The 16,692-nt window shown below is 40.6% G+C and overlaps 1 protein-coding gene across 1 annotated transcript; it reads left to right on the forward strand.

Moving 5' to 3' along the window:
• The first annotated feature begins 230 nt into the window (after window positions 1–230).
• Window positions 231–13,449, forward strand: LOC127645781 (lipoprotein lipase-like). The gene is made up of 10 exons (XM_052129457.1): window positions 231–405; window positions 1,222–1,397; window positions 4,877–5,056; window positions 5,379–5,487; window positions 7,119–7,352; window positions 7,645–7,887; window positions 11,888–12,008; window positions 12,559–12,735; window positions 12,938–13,045; window positions 13,144–13,449. The coding sequence occupies exons 1-10, from the start codon at window positions 315–317 to the stop codon at window positions 13,298–13,300; spliced, it is 1,596 nt and encodes a 531-aa protein (XP_051985417.1). The 5' UTR covers window positions 231–314; the 3' UTR covers window positions 13,301–13,449.
• Window positions 13,450–16,692: the final 3,243 nt, after the last annotated feature.

Consider the following 16,692-nt stretch of genomic DNA (forward strand, 5'->3'; position numbering starts at 1 on the left):
TAGCACAAAGTTTTAGCGTGACAATAATCGAAATCGTCGCTTCACACAGGCCGCAGTTGTTTACGTCCCGCTTGTGAGTGACAGTTGGTTGCATGTAAATTACGCTCATTTGATTTGCTAATATTGCCCCTCATTAATATTCACAACTACGCCTCCCACCCACTTCCAACCAATCGCTGAAGAGCACGAGAACCCTCACACATTGTTCAGTATAAATGCAGAGAACAGCAGCAGGTTCACGTAGAATAAGGCGCGATTCCGTTACCGTTTGTTATTGGGATAATTAATTTGTAATTATTTATTTATACTGTACTATGGGAAAAGAATGTATCTGGCTGCTGTTCATCGGATTTTCTCTTATTGCGAGCGAACCTCTCACCAACTCTTCTGAAACACTGATTGCAAGTGAGTTTTGGATTTTCAAAGTGTTTTGAACTACTTTTTTGGGGGTTGTTTAATCTTATTACACGTTTCATCATTTATATCATAAGTATTTCATTTGTATTTATTAGCATATGTTATTAGCATTGTAAATGTATTGCTCAGTACCAATGCATTTATAGAATATCAGCAAAACAACGTATATGTAATAGTGTAGTGATATAAAATCATGTTTTATAAATTCTATACATGCATATATGTGCACAGTAATTTAATAATATGGATTATTCGTAAAAACATTATGTGCATGTGTTCAGGTGGCTCAAATACTTTATTTACAGACAGATTTTGAGATGTTTTCATAGACTTTGGTGGTAGTCACCTCATAAATAAAAACTATTATATGGACCCATTTTTGTATTTAAATTTAGGAAATACACATGTGGAACCAAAAAGCACAGGTCCAGGGTCAGCATGGTGTTGTTTGTTATAATCTGGTTATTGTATATTGTGGATCAGCAAGTTAAATACAGTTTTATTTGTATAGCACTTTTCACAATATAGGGCTATGTTGTTCTAAAGCAGCTTTACAAAGAATGATGCTTTACAAACCCTCAACGAGCAAGACAAAGGCAAGGAATAGTAGTAATGAACAACACTGTTTTGGTCAAATGAGAAACTTTAGGAGGAGCCAAGAGGCAGCAGAGGGAGCCCATTCTCTTCTGACTGGCACACATGTAAACAAATGTCCATAATGAAGGCCTGAATATTCATATAACATCCACTTGCTAATTTGTTATGATATTACATGTCTTAGTTAACAGGTATTGGTTCTTTCAGAAAACTCCACTGAGCAGACGGTGGACTACAGTAACATCGAGTCAAAGTTCTCCATCAGAAATGCCGAATTCCCTGACGAGGATCTGTGCTACCTTGTCCCGGGAATACAAGAGTCTTTTTTAGAGTGTCACTTCAAAACTGAAGCCCAAACCTTCATTATCATCCATGGATGGTCGGTAAGTTCCGTATAATGTAATCTAGTTTCTTGTCAACGCAGGATATCCACAAACAGAACAATTACACACAATAATGCTGTACTATTTACATCTGATGTCAATTTCAATGTTTAAGATTGAAACCAAGTATATCTAGAGAGCAGGATGGTCAGTGACCAATATAATGCTGATGCATATATAATACCATGTAGTGATAGCAAATATAATGTACACAAAATCGTTTCATTAAAATAAAGATTATTTGCCCCAAATTATATTTAAAATTCACATTTACTTTAGTTGAGATTTAGTTCAGTCAATACAATTCGCCATTGAATGGAAATTTGCATGTGGCACTGGCTTAAAAATAACAGACAGACATATAAAATACTTAAAGAGACACAGATTAGAGGACATAAATTAGACCAACAAAATTTGAAAATGAAAAATTTAACACAAAACAATATGGATAATAGATAATACATGGATAATAACTTGTTTTCAGTTATCGACTCATATCGGCTAATAGTGGCCAGATATCGGCCGATATATCGGTCTATCACAGAATATAATCTACTTTCTATTCAGATTTATGTTGTGTAAACACAAATCTCCAGTAATATAATCAATCAGGCACAGTTATCGGCTGATATCGGTCGATATATCGGTCTATCATACATTTTTAGTGACTTTCTATTCAGATTTATGTTGCGTAAACACAAATCTCCAGTTCTATAATCAATCAGGCACAGTTATCGGCCGATATATCGGTCTATCATACATTTCTAGTGACTTTCTATTCAGATTTATGTTGCGTAAACACAAATCTCCAGTATTATAATCAATCAGGCTCAGTAATAGGCTGATATCGGCCGATATATCGGTCTATCATACATTTTTAGTGACTTTCTATTCAGATTTATGTTGCGTAAACACAAATCTCCAGTAATATAATCAATCAGGCACAGTTATCGGCTGATATCGGTCGATATATCGGCCTATCATACATTTTTAGTGACTTTCTATTCAGATTTATGTTGACAAAACACAATTGCCCAGTAATATAATCAATCAGGCTCAGTTATCGGCCAAATATCAACCGATATATCGGTCTATCACAAATTTTTAGTGACTTTTTATTCAGACTCATGTTGCCGAAACACAGATATCCAGTAATATAATCAATCAGGCTCAGTAATAGGCTGATATCGGCCGATATATCGGTCTATCATACATTTTAAGTGACTTTCTATTCAGATTTATGTTGCGTAAACACAAATCTCCAGTAATATAATCAATCAGGCTCAGTAATAGGCTGATATCGGCCGATATATCGGTCTATCATACATTTTAAGTGACTTTCTATTCAGATTTATGTTGCGTAAACACAAATCTCCAGTATTATAATCAATCAGGCACAGTTATCGGCTGATATCGGTCGATATATCGGTCTATCATACATTTTTAGTGACTTTCTATTCAGATTTATGTTGCGTAAACACAAATCTCCAGTAATATAATCAATCAGGCTCAGTTATCGGCCAAATATCAACCGATATATCGGTCTATCACAAATTTTCAGTGACTTTCTATTCAGACTCATGTTGCCGAAACACAGATATCCAGTAATATAATCAATCAGGCTCAGTAATAGGCTGATATCGGCCGATATATCGGTCTATCATACATTTTAAGTGACTTTCTATTCAGATTTATGTTGCGTAAACACAAATCTCCAGTAATATAATCAATCAGGCTCAGTAATAGGCTGATATCGGCCGATATATCGGTCTATCATACATTTTAAGTGACTTTCTATTCAGATTTATGTTGCGTAAACACAAATCTCCAGTAATATAATCAATCAGGCACAGTTATCGGCTGATATCGGTCGATATATCGGCCTATCATACATTTTTAGTGACTTTCTATTCAGATTTATGTTGACAAAACACAATTGCCCAGTAATATAATCAATCAGGCTCAGTTATCGGCCAAATATCAACCGATATATCGGTCTATCACAAATTTTTAGTGACTTTTTATTCAGACTCATGTTGCCGAAACACAGATATCCAGTAATATAATCAATCAGGCTCAGTAATAGGCTGATATCGGCCGATATATCGGTCTATCATACATTTTAAGTGACTTTCTATTCAGATTTATGTTGCGTAAACACAAATATCCAGTATTATAATCAATCAGGCACAGTTATCGGCTGATATCGGTCGATATATCGGTCTATCATACATTTTTAGTGACTTTCTATTCAAATTTATGTTGCGTAAACACAAATCTCCAGTAATATAATCAATCAGGCTCAGTTATCGGCCAAATATCAACCGATATATCGGTCTATCACAAATTTTCAGTGACTTTCTATTCAGACTCATGTTGCCGAAACACAGATATCCAGTAATATAATCAATCAGGCTCAGTAATAGGCTGATATCGGCCGATATATCGGTCTATCATACATTTTAAGTGACTTTCTATTCAGATTTATGTTGCGTAAACACAAATCTCCAGTAATATAATCAATCAGGCTCAGTAATAGGCTGATATCGGCCGATATATCGGTCTATCATACATTTTAAGTGACTTTCTATTCAGATTTATGTTGCGTAAACACAAATCTCCAGTAATATAATCAATCAGGCTCAGTAATAGGCTGATATCGGTCGATATATCGGCCTATCATACATTTTTAGTGACTTTCTATTCAGATTTATGTTGACAAAACACAATTGCCCAGTAATATAATCAATCAGGCTCAGTTATCGGCCAAATATCAACCGATATATCGGTCTATCACAAATTTTCAGTGACTTTCTATTCAGACTCATGTTGCCGAAACACAGATATCCAGTAATATAATCAATCAGGCTCAGTAATAGGCTGATATCGGCCGATATATCGGTCTATCATACATTTTTAGTGACTTTCTATTCAGACTTATGTTGTCAAAACACGGATATCCAGAAATATAAACAATCAGGCACAGTTATCTACTGTTATTGGCCAAATATCAGCTGATATATCGGGCTATCATACATTTTCAGTGACTTTCTGGTCAGATTTATGTTGACAAAACACATTTTCCCAGTAATATAATCAATCAGACTCAGTTATCGGCTGATGTCGGCCAAATATGAACCGATATATCGGTCTATCACAAATATTCAGTGACTTTCGATTCAGATTTATGTTGCCGAAACATGAATATCCAGTAATATAATCAATCAGACTCAGTTATCGGCCAATATATTAGTCTATCACAAATTTTCAGTGACTTTCTAGTTGGATTTTGTTGCCGAAACACAGATATCCAGTAATATAATCAATCAGGCACAGTTATCGGCTGATATCGGCCAAATATCGGCCGATATATCAGTCTATCATTTCTGACTTTCTGGTCAGATTTATGTTGACAAAACACAACTGCCCAGTAATATAATCTGACCATAATCCACATATACTGCAACTATCACCTCTAGGTTGCTGGTCTGTTTGAAAGCTGGATCTATAAGCTTGTGACTGCTCTGTTTGAGCGTGAACCCAGTGCCAATGTCATTGTGGTTGACTGGCTGGATCGGGCCAACAATCACTACCCCACATCAGCAGAAAACACCAGACTGGTGGGGGCAGATGTAGCCAAGTTTGTCAACTGGTTGGAGGTATGCAAAGAAAGACATTGTTTACATTGCTAATTTTATTGTTGTGATATTTTCATAACAACAGTTTGGAGTTCCAGTCAAGGGCTACTTGAATGTTAGCATACAGTACATCATCATTGTTGTCTTTAGTTACTGTATATTGCATGCTTTGCTTTGAGGTTGGTGTGTTTGTTTGTGTTTAATCTCACATTTGTGTTGGAAGTGATTAATTGGCATGGAAATCTTAATGGTCCTTTCTTTCATTCGATTTTGGGGTGAAATATAACCTGGCCATGTTCTCTTTTAAGGGTCTACATGTTTATTTGTTTGTTTTGTCATAAAGGAGTTGGAGTACCCGCTGAAAAATGTGCACCTGTTAGGCTACAGTCTTGGCGCACATGTTGCAGGCGTCGCAGGAAACCTCACCAACCACAAAATCAACAGAATTACAGGTGGAAAGCTCTTTACATTCTAGTCAAATCTTTTGACTTCAACAGCATATGCTGCTCAAACACATTTCTTTACCTATGTTACTCCATCACAAAAAGTTTCAGAAGAACATTCAGAAGTACAAACGAACATCGTTTGTAACTCCTCTCAGAGCTTTCAAGCTCCTTCCACCAGACTTGGCACAGATCTTCAGACTGTTCTGACTCGAGTTCATATATCTTATCCAATTATGCACACAGGACAATCAGCTCTGCAAATAAAAATCCCATAGACTTAAATTGACGGAATGAACTAACAGGCCAAAACCATCCATCCATGAATCCATCCATCCATCCATCCATCCATCCATCCATCCATCCATCCATCCATGCATGCATCCATCCATCCATCCATCCATCCATCCATCCATCCATGCATGCATCCATCCATGCATCCATCCATCCAGCCATCCATTCATTCATCCATCCAACAATCCTTCCATCCATCCATCTATTCATCCATCCATCCATCCTTCCTTCCTTCCATCCATCCAACAATCTTTCCATCTATCCATCCATCCATCCATCCAACCCACAATCCTTCCATACATCCATGCATGCATCCTTCCATTCATCCATCCATCCATTCATTCATCCATCCATCCAACCAACAATCCTTTCATCCATCCATTCATCCATCCATCCAACCATCCATCCATTCATTCATCCATCCAACCAAAAATCCTTCCATCCAACCATCCATCCATTAATCCATCCAACCAACAATCCTTTCATCCATCCATTCATTCATCCATCCAACCAACAATCCTTTCATCCATCCATGCATCCATCCTTCCTTCCATCCATCCATCCTTCCTTCCATCCAACCAAAAACCCTTTCATCCATCCATCCAATCCATCCATCCATCCATCCATCCATCCATCCATCCAACCAACAATCCATCCATTCATCCATCCAACCAACAATCCATCCATCCATTCATTCATCCATCCATCCATCCATCCAACCAACAATCCTTTCATCCATCCATCCATTCATTCATCCATCCATCCAACCAACAGTCCTTTCATTCATCCATCCATGCATCCATCCTTCCATCCATCCTTCCATCCATCCAACCAAAAATCATTTCATCCATACATCCATCCATCCTTTCATCCATCCATCCATCCATCCATCCATCCATCCATCCATTCATTCATCCATCCATCCAACCAACAATCCTTCCATCCATCCATCCATCCATCCATCCATCCATCCATCCATCCATCCATCCTTCCATGCATCCATCCATCCATGCATCCATCCTTCCTTCCATCCATCCTTCCTTCCATCCATCCTTCCATCCATCCAACCAAAAATCCTTTCATCCATCCATTCATTCATTCATCCATCCATGCATCCAACCAACATTCCTTTCATCCATCCATCCATCCATTCATCCTTCCATCCATTCATCCAACATTGGTTCTGCCTGTATTTCTGAAAGTTGAACCGACCTTCAAACTACAAACTTTTAAACATTTGAACTGTTCAGACAAACTTTGCCTCTGTAGTTATTTTTGTTGGTTTTTATTTCCTACTAATTTGTTCCATGCAGTTTGGTCTTACATTATTCTCGCCCATGCTGTAGGTCTTGACCCGGCAGGCCCCAGTTTTGAGAATGCCAACAGTCTTAGACGTCTGTCACCTGACGATGCAACCTTTGTTGATGTCCTACACACAAACACCAGAGGAACGCCAGACCTCAGCATCGGGATCCAGAGGCCAGTTGGTCATGTCGATATTTATCCCAACGGTGGAACTTTCCAACCTGGCTGCAGCATTCAACATACCATGAAGCTCATCGCCACCTACGGCTTCTACAGTATGTGACTGTGACCTTTTTCTATGCTGTTGCAACCAATGAACAGGTGATCTTGAACTTATTTGGGAACTAATCAGAATGGGTAATTTGCATAAACTGGCTAAAACACAAATTAATTACAGTCTCTTAAGCATGAAGATTTCAGCAGACTTCTGAAAAGTAGCTAATACGCCAGTATATTCATTATATCCTATTATTTCAGGAGCTCAGGTTTCCATAAGGACATTTTTCTCAGGCCATAGTGTAAATAGACCTTTCTAAGTATCTGACCTCTCACTTTGACCCCTTTCAGACATGGACCAAATTGTGAAATGCTCTCACGAGCGCTCCGTGCACCTGTTCATCGACTCGCTGGTAAATCATGCTCAACAGAGCTGGGCGTACCGCTGTAGCTCCAAAGATGCCTTCAACAAGGGCCTGTGCCTGAGCTGTCGCAAGAACCGCTGCAACAAACTCGGCTACAACGTGAACAAGATCCGCACCACCAGGAACACAAAAATGTACCTCAAAACCCGAGAGATTACGCCGTTCAAGGGTAAGCTTTGCCTTGAAGCTCAACGTGGACTTGAATAGGGCCAGTCACTAAGACCACATGTTACAAAATTAGCATTAAAGTCAACATGAAATCATATTTTTACCTTATCTTCCTATTAATACACATTCCTGATCTTATTGTGAACATTCATAAATTTACTTTATTCCAAAGAAAGACATTTTTGCATTCTCTCGCAATAGTTTGCATTCCTTGAAATACATTCATCATGGTTTACCTCTGTATTTAACCATGATTTTTGATTTATTATTATAATAATAATACAGGAAATCTAAAACTATGTGTGGAGTGGAGGGGGGCGGGCCGGGCTAGAATGTCGCACGCCCGGTCCCCAATCGGCCTGATGGGGCGCGCAAGGGATAAAGTTGATACTAATATATATTTAAATAAATACCAAAAAGGCTAGGCTAAGGCTTCTGCTAGGCGACTTCAATGCCCATGTTGGCAGTGACGCTGATACCTGGAGGGGAGTGATTGGGAGGAATAGCCTGCCTGATCTGAACCCAAGCGGTGTTTTTTTATTGGACTTCTGTGCTAGTCATGGATTGGCCAATAGGAACACCAAGTGTTCCTGGTACCATAAGTGTACTTGGTACCAGAGCACCTTTGGCCGAAGGTCAATGATCGACTTCATTGTCGTATGATCTAACCTGCGGCCATATGTTTTGGACCCTTGTGTAAAGAGAGGTGTAGAGCTGCCAACTGATCACCACCTGGTAGTGAGTTGGATCAGATGATGGGGAAACTGCCGGGCAGACCTGGCAAACCTAAACGGATTGTGAGGGTAAACCGGGAACGTTTGACGGAGACCCTGTCCATAGGATCTTTAACCGCCACCTCTGGAGGAGCTTTTCCCACATCCTGGTGGAGGCTGGAGACATGGAGTCCAAGTGGGCACTATTTAAGGCCTCCATTGCAGAGGCAGCTGCAATGGAGGCCTTAAATAGTGCAGACTCAGCTGAGTCTGGAGAGCTGCTGGCTAACCAGTCCTGAAAAGCCTCCTTCTTTAGCCTGACGGCTTCTTTTCAGCTGAGTCTGGAGAGCTGCTGGCTAACCAGTCCTGAAAAGCCTCCTTCTTTAGCCTGACGGCTTCTTTTACACGGCAGTGTCCACCAGTGGGTTCTTGAGTTGCTACCCCATCAAGTACCAAAAACAACCTTCCAGCCACAGCTCACCGCAGCTGCCTCTGCAATGGAGTCCAAGTGGGCACTATTTAAGGCCTCCATTGCAGAGGCAGCTGCGGTGAGCTGTGGCTGGAAGGTTGTTTTTGGTACTTGATGGGGTGGCAACTCAAGAACCCACTGGTGGACACTGCCGTGTAAAAGAAGCCGTCAGGCTAAAGAAGGAGGCTTTTCAGGACTGGTTAGCCAGCAGCTCTCCAGACTCAGCTGACAGGTACCGCCGGGCTAGAAGGACTGCATGCGTGACCCGGGTGTGGTAGGATTTTGGGGAGGCAATGGAGAAGGACTTTTGGGTGGCCTTAAATAGGTTCTGCAAACTGTAAGACGTCTCAGGCATGGAAAGCAGGGTTTTGTCCAGTCCATTGTTAGCTTATAAACAACAGGGGGGTCGATGCCCATTTCCCTGGCAGAGGTCACTTAGGTGGTCCGTTACACCTGGCGCAACGATGCAACATAAAGGGGAGACAGTGCAACAATGCAAATACGACCATTAATCAGTAAATGCTAGTCAGTAATCAGTAATTGCTACTCACCGAGGAAAATGTATGAATATGGTGTGTGGTACGAGCTGGAGAACTGCCAAAGCTGATGCCCAAACAAGCAGAACCAGAGTTTAAATTGGTCACCGCAACAAGGTTCAGGTGCACAAACCCCATGCCAATCACATCAGCTGCACCTGAAAAGCAAGAACAAAACACACGGCACAGCACAGATTGGGCTGGTGCCAGGGGTGGATAAGAATCGCCCTGAGATACTGAAGGCCCCGGATGTTGTTGGACTGTCATGGTTGACGTGACTTTTCAACATTGCGTGGAGGTTGGGGACAGTACTTAAGGATTGGCAGACAGGCATGGGGGATTGGGGTGTGTTCCAACAATCGAGAGATCATACTTTTCAGCCTACCTGTGAAAGCTTATGCCAGGGTCCTGGAAAGGAACCTCGGATTGAGGAGGAACAATGCAGATTCTGTCACGGTCGTGGAACAGTGGATCAGTGGATCAGGTCTTTCCCTTAGCATGGGTTCTAGTGGGGGCGTGGGAGTTTGCCTATCCAATCTACATGTGTTTTGTGGACTTGGAGAAGGGATATGACTGGGGTGTCCTTTGGGATGAACAATGTTCAACCATTGTGAGAGCTGTGTCTTGTTACCATTGGGCATTGGACTCTGACATGGCGGGCTGCGGGGCTCAGGATTGCATCCCTGCAGATGATGTGGTCCTGATGGCATTGTGACCTCCAGCGCGCACTGGGGTGGTTTGTGGCCGAGTGTGAAGCGGTTTGAATGAGGGTCAGCTCCCCCAAATCTGAAGCCATGGTTCTCTGCTGGAAAAGGGTGGATTGTCCTCTTTAGGTAGGTAGCGAGCAGCTTCCCCATGTGGATGAGTTCAAGTATCTTGGGGTCTTGTTCACGAGTGAGGGAAAGTTGGAGCATGAGATTGACAGGTGTATCGGTGCAGTGATGCATTCGCTGTACTGGACTGTGGTGGTGAAGAAAGAGCTGAGCCTGAAGGCAGAGCTCTCAATTTACCGGACTGTCTATGTTCTAACTCTTACCTATGGTCATGAGCTTTGGCATTGACCAAAAGAATATGATTGCAGATACAAGCGCACAAAATGAGCTTTCTTCTCTGGGTGGCAGGGCTCAACCTAAGGGATAGCGGGCAAAGCTCTGACATCCGGGATGGTCTCAGAGTAGAGCCGCTGGTCCTCCACGTTGAGAGGAGCCAGTTGAGGTAGTTCAGGCATCTGATCAGGATGCCTTCCTGCGGAGGTTTTCCTGGAATGTCCAACTGGGGAAGAGGCCCCGGGGAAGACCCAGAACATGCTAGAGGGATTATTTTTCTCAGCTGGCCTAAGAACGTCTTGGCATCCTTCAGGATGAGCTGGAGGGTGTGGCCGGGGAAAAGGATGGATAGGCTGCTTTGATTAGTCTTCTGCCAACGTGACCCAATCCCAGATAATTGGTTGAAGATGGATGGATGGATGGATGGAAATACCAAAAACTATCTTGATTGAGGTCTTGTTGGCGACTGCAGTGCATGTATTCACATGCAAGAAGAGCTCCCGTGACTTGCGTTTGCAGTGGTATGTCTTGGTGAGACACAGGAGACAAAGTCACGAACCAGGACGTAGGTTCTGTCGGGATCCAGAACAATCCTTTCATCCATCCATCCATCCTAGTTACTACAATAATACTTGTAGTAATTGTGGTGGTGGCGTAGTGGGCTAAAGCACATAACTGGTAATCAGAAGGTCACTGATTCGATCCCCACAGCCACCACCATTGTGTCCTTGAGTAAGACACTTAACTCCAGGTTGCTCCGGGGGGGATTGTCCCTGTAATAAGTGCTCTGTAAGTCGCTTTCGATCTGCCAAATGCATAAATGTAAATACTCTAGTAAAACCATGTTTCGGCCAATAAGAAACATGGAACTGTCGTGGTTACTACTATAGCCATGGTTTTTCTACATTTACCACAGGTAAGCTATGGTATTTGTTGTTGTTATGATTTTTATTTCCTGTATTATTACTATGAATGCCATTGTTAAAATGTTACTGTAGTAAAATCGTGGTCAATTAATTGGAAATGAATATCCTCTAAGGGGCTCTGTACATAATGGAAGTAAACTAGGTTGCAAATAGTGTTTCATGCTGACTTATTCATTGGTTTTTAAGAATTGTACTTTGTAATTGAATGCATTAATTACCAGGTACGATTGGTAGGGGCTCATAATGACTGGTCTAAAGCCATTAAACAGCTTCTAATCATTTGTATATTCATCTCTCTCATTTTCTTACAGTGTTTCATTACCAGATCAAGTTTCATGTATTTAGCGATAAAAACACGACTATGTTGGAGCAGCCGATGAAAGTGTCGCTGTTCGGCACGACTGACGAACGGGATGACATCTCTGTCACTGTGTGAGCATTTTTAATGAAGTTCAAACGTAAGTTCGGGGGGAGGAGCTTGCTCATCTAGGCCTGCCCCATCAATTCCCAAGGATATAAAAGCAGCTGCTTCCCTCGCACCGGAGATGATTATTCCGGCAACCCTCCACCACCCCATCTCCACCTTTCTATTTCAGAACGCCAATACCAATTATTATTTCAAATGGCCTATTTAGTTCAGTTCTGGGTTTAGTCAGATAGTCCAGGGGTGGATCTCGGAGCTCAAACCCAGTCCCGTGCTCGAGCCCCTCGAGTAATGCGTTCCATGGCTGTATGAACCAGTGCACGGTTTTAACACATCAAAACGTCATTCACTCTCTTTGTAGCCTCACATATAGTTAACAGCTAGCCAAACATGAAATCTAGACACTTTTTCACATTTTCTGCACCGATTGTGGGGAACATTTTTGCCTAATTCAGTGAGTTTATTTAAACGTGGAAGAGTTTTAAAGCAGTAGATTTTGCTTCAGGACCCAGATTAAATTTGGCAGCCAATTTTTCTTGTCTCTTTTTCTCCCCCCAGGCCCGTCATGTTCACCAACAGCACCATCTCCTTCCTGGTGACGTGCGACAGGGACGTCGGGGAGCTGTTGATGGTGAATATCCAGTGGGAGAAGGACTCCTATCTGTATGGCTTCTTCAGCACCAATCGATTGATGATTCGCAGAATGAGAATAAAATCAGGAGAGACTCAAGCCAAGTGAGTCATTTCAGGTCCATAGAGCGCATAACTGCCTTAAAGGGACAGTTCACCCTAAAAATTTTTACGTCAACATTTACTCACCCTTTATGTCGTTCCAACCCCATAGGAGACATTTTGAAGAATTGTACTGATTCCACAATTACGATGAAGTCTAACCTTTACCTGCCAAAGACATCTCTAGCTTTCTTTGTTATTCCAGGGTAATATTCAGACCGAAAGAGGGAGAATTTGGTTTCCTCACGCAGGGTGGAGACCCCGTTATCTTTGTGAAGTCCACTGAAACCCAGCAGAGCAGGAGAGATGAGAGGTAAGGATAGCTTAGTTTTATGGTTCACTCACATAGTTTCATTTGAGGTGTTCATACACAAAACTCTCTGTGTCTCTTTCCATTTGCTGTATCTTCAGGCAGCACAGATTGAAGCATCACGGAAGTTCCTTTAAGGGTGTGAATGAAGCATCATCTGACATGAGTAAAGAGCCGGTGTTACTGAATCACACTGAATCAACAGATGTCACGACACAAACCACAACAAAGCAAAACAACTTCACAAGGTCATCGTAAAGAGTTTTAGATCCACCAGATGAAAGTTCAACAAGTGAATCTCATGAAAACACGTCCAGGTCATTTTGCATCCCAAAATCAGATCAGGAAATTATATTTGGCATAAAGAAATGGACACTCCAGTTGTTGCCTTAAAGGGACAGTATGCCCAAAAATGAAAATTCTCTCATCGTTTACTCACCCTCATGCCATCCCAGATGTGTGACTTTCTTTCTTCTGCAGAACACAAATTAAGATTTTTAGAAGAATATCTCAGCTCTGTAGGTCCGTACAATGCAAGTGAATGGTGACTAGACCTATGAAGCTCCAAAAAGCACATAAAGGCAGCATAAATGTCATCCAGTGGTTTAATCCATGTCTTCAGAAGCAATATGATAGGTGTGGGTGAGAAACAGATCAGTATACTTCTTTTGTTTTGGGCGATTCACATTTTTCATGCATATCGCCACCTACTGGGCATGGAGGAGAAGGACTTAAATATTGATCTGTTTCTCACCCACACTTATCATATCGCTTCAGAAGACATGGATTAAACCACTGGATTACTTTTATGCTGCCTTTATGTGCTTTTTGGAGCTTCATAGGTCTAGTCACCATTCACTTGCATTGTACGGACCTACAGAGCTGAGATGGTCTTCTAAAAATCTTCATTTGTGATCTGCAGAAGAAAGAAAGTCACACATCTGGGATGGCATGAGGGCGAGTAAATGATGAGAGAATTTTCATTTTTGGGTGTACTGTCCCTTTAAGGCAACAACTGGAGTTTGCCTCTTTTCACAATGTATTTTGGGGTGAATCTCATGAAACTCAATCAATCTCAAAATCATAAGAAATAAGAAATTATACTTTGCAAATTATACCCAATAATCCGTTTATAATCCGGCAGATCCGATTGAACAGCCTTGATGTAAACACAGAAATGATCTGATAGAGCTGGATCCCAAATACATTTACATCCGATTTAAGGGGATTGGTGTAGACCTAATATAATCCGTTTAAAAGGAAAATATTAGCCATGTAAACGTTTGAATCCGACTACATTCTCAATCGTATTTCTCAAGTGCGTGTGCGCAGAGATGTGGTATGTATGTATGTTTATACAGGATACTCTTCTCGGGAACCTTATAGATGAGGCCTCTGCCATACCCCCTCCATAGGGATCTAGCCTAGGGTGCTAGAATGGTCTAAAATAGCCCTGTGCAGGGCACATATGTTCTTTCACGACATCACATAAGGCAACAAAAGAACATTGTGTCATTCTGAATAGGGGCTTTAAGAAGCAGGTGCGGTAACGGCGTTCTGTACGTGACATCACTCACTTCCTGACGTCAAACCCATAATTAAAGCATTTCTTCTTTGCCATTATAAATAGCAAACATTTTTGTTTTTCTTGACTGATTAAATGCAAGGTGTGTATGACTTTCTTTCGTCCGCAGAACACACTTGAAGGTAAAGTGAAAATATCTCAGCTCAGTAGGTCCTTAAAATGCAAGTGAATGGCGGTTTCTACTTTGAAAAAAAAAAAAGTACTTCGCGTCACTTTACAAGACGTTCATTTAACTGCTAGAGTCGCGTGGATGACGTCTATGCTAACTGTCTGTGATTTTCAGAGCTTCAAATGTCTGGTCACCATCCACTTGCATTATAAGGACCTTCTGAGCTGAGATATTTGACTGTTTTTCTTCAAAAGTGTTCTGCTGAAGAAAGAAAGTCATGCACACCTTGGATATCATGAGGGGGAGTAAATAATGAGATTTACTGAATTTTCACTTTTAGGTGAACTGTCCCTTTAAGACAAGCAGGGTATTAGACGCCGCTAACGTTCTCATTGTTCAGAGAACACAATGCACATGTAAACAATTAGGTGTATGGGAATGCAAAGTTTAGGGGACATATAAACAGTACATTCGGGAATCTGCAATCGGATTGAATTTATTCAGATTGACGAAAATGAATGCATGCAAATATGATAATAATATGATAATGATATGCTAATAATATTACGGACTCAACATGGATAAAAAAAATAAAAAAATTAATTGTTTTTGAGGTTAACATTTCTTTCAGTGTATATGAAATAATGGCCCGTAATATATTAAGTGCAAAAAAATAATAATATATATATATATATATATATATATATATATATTGCATAAATCCAACTTTATGCACTCGTTATCCTAGAGTTTAGTACATATTTTGTAAGCATAAATAGGGTTAAAAATGTCAAGATAAAATATTATTGCGTGACTTAAACTATATGAATTGAACTAATTTCAAACACATCTATTAGCAGCTTGTAAATATGATAACCATTGTGTATTTATAGTGGCTTAGACAGGATAAAACAGCAGTAAATTGATATTAATTCACAATTTAATGCTCCAATCAAGAATTACAAATTGCTGATATAAGATTTTCTTTCTCACCAACAAATCAATGCATTCTGCTTAAATGTTCACATGTTTGTTTTCCTCATTGTATACATGCATCTCAATAATACTGATGTTATTTCACAAAGGTGTGTTTATAGTAGATTAATACAGTCACAATACAAAAACGCAAATGAAATGCCTCAGTGACACAAACGTCCACATTTACCTTCAGGGTTTTCAACGCATCTTCTGTATTTATTCAACATGATGTGTGCTGCTGAAATGTTAGGTTGGTCTTAATAACTGAATGTATTTTAGTGTGTGAATGTATCTCAATAAATGTATGTAACTTCAAACCGCTTACATGGATGCATATTCATTATAGAACAATGACGTTCATTTTTCAATGTTGCACTGGAGCGACTTGTGGCACAAAAGTGACGTATAGTCTCGAGTTCACGGGTAACCTCTATCACAGATCAATGAAATGACAATAGTGACCATATGCATTGCACACAACAGGAGCATCAAGCATTATTCTTATGAATACTTTTCCATGGCTTTAAAACTAGGAATTAGTTCATCATTAAAAGAGTTCTTAAGCAATTTATGTGCATTGAAAATCCACCCGATTACACAATAGCGACTGTCTGGTTTGATCATGAGCTCATGTCTTAGAGTCGGATCACATGCCACAGTCTCAGATCTCTACAAGCAGCACTTGTGTAGCCTATGTTTGGCACATGCTGGTGCATTAGAGTTCTAGTGTGACTGTAACTAATGAAACAAAGCTCTCAACACACTGTTACTCATATGTGCATGTGAATAAGAAAATGTGAGTTGTGTTTGCCCATGCAAAACTCTTTCCCACAATGCTAGAGTGTTGTGGGTGGTTGCTAGGGCTTTGCTATAAGGTTGCTAAGGTGTTCTATGTGTTTGCTTACCAGCTCAAATCAAGAGAATTGCACCGGTAAGACTATGATATTCTGGGCTCTAGGTATGGCTCGGGTCCCTCTT

The sequence above is a fragment of the Xyrauchen texanus genome, chromosome 6 (genome assembly GCF_025860055.1).
Source record: "Xyrauchen texanus isolate HMW12.3.18 chromosome 6, RBS_HiC_50CHRs, whole genome shotgun sequence".
In the NCBI taxonomy this organism is placed as follows: Eukaryota; Metazoa; Chordata; class Actinopteri; order Cypriniformes; family Catostomidae; genus Xyrauchen; species Xyrauchen texanus.

Bases quoted from the DNA above. Each gene is read 5' to 3' on its own strand.
- LOC127645781 (XM_052129457.1), top strand. From the start codon at position 315: ATGGGAAAAGAATGTATCTGGCTGCTGTTCATCGGATTTTCTCTTATT. The intron at 406-1,221 runs GTGAGTTTTGGA...TGGTTCTTTCAG, and splicing joins TTCTGAAACACTGATTGCAA to AAAACTCCACTGAGCAGACG. The intron at 5,488-7,118 runs GTGGAAAGCTCT...CCCATGCTGTAG, and splicing joins CAAAATCAACAGAATTACAG to GTCTTGACCCGGCAGGCCCC.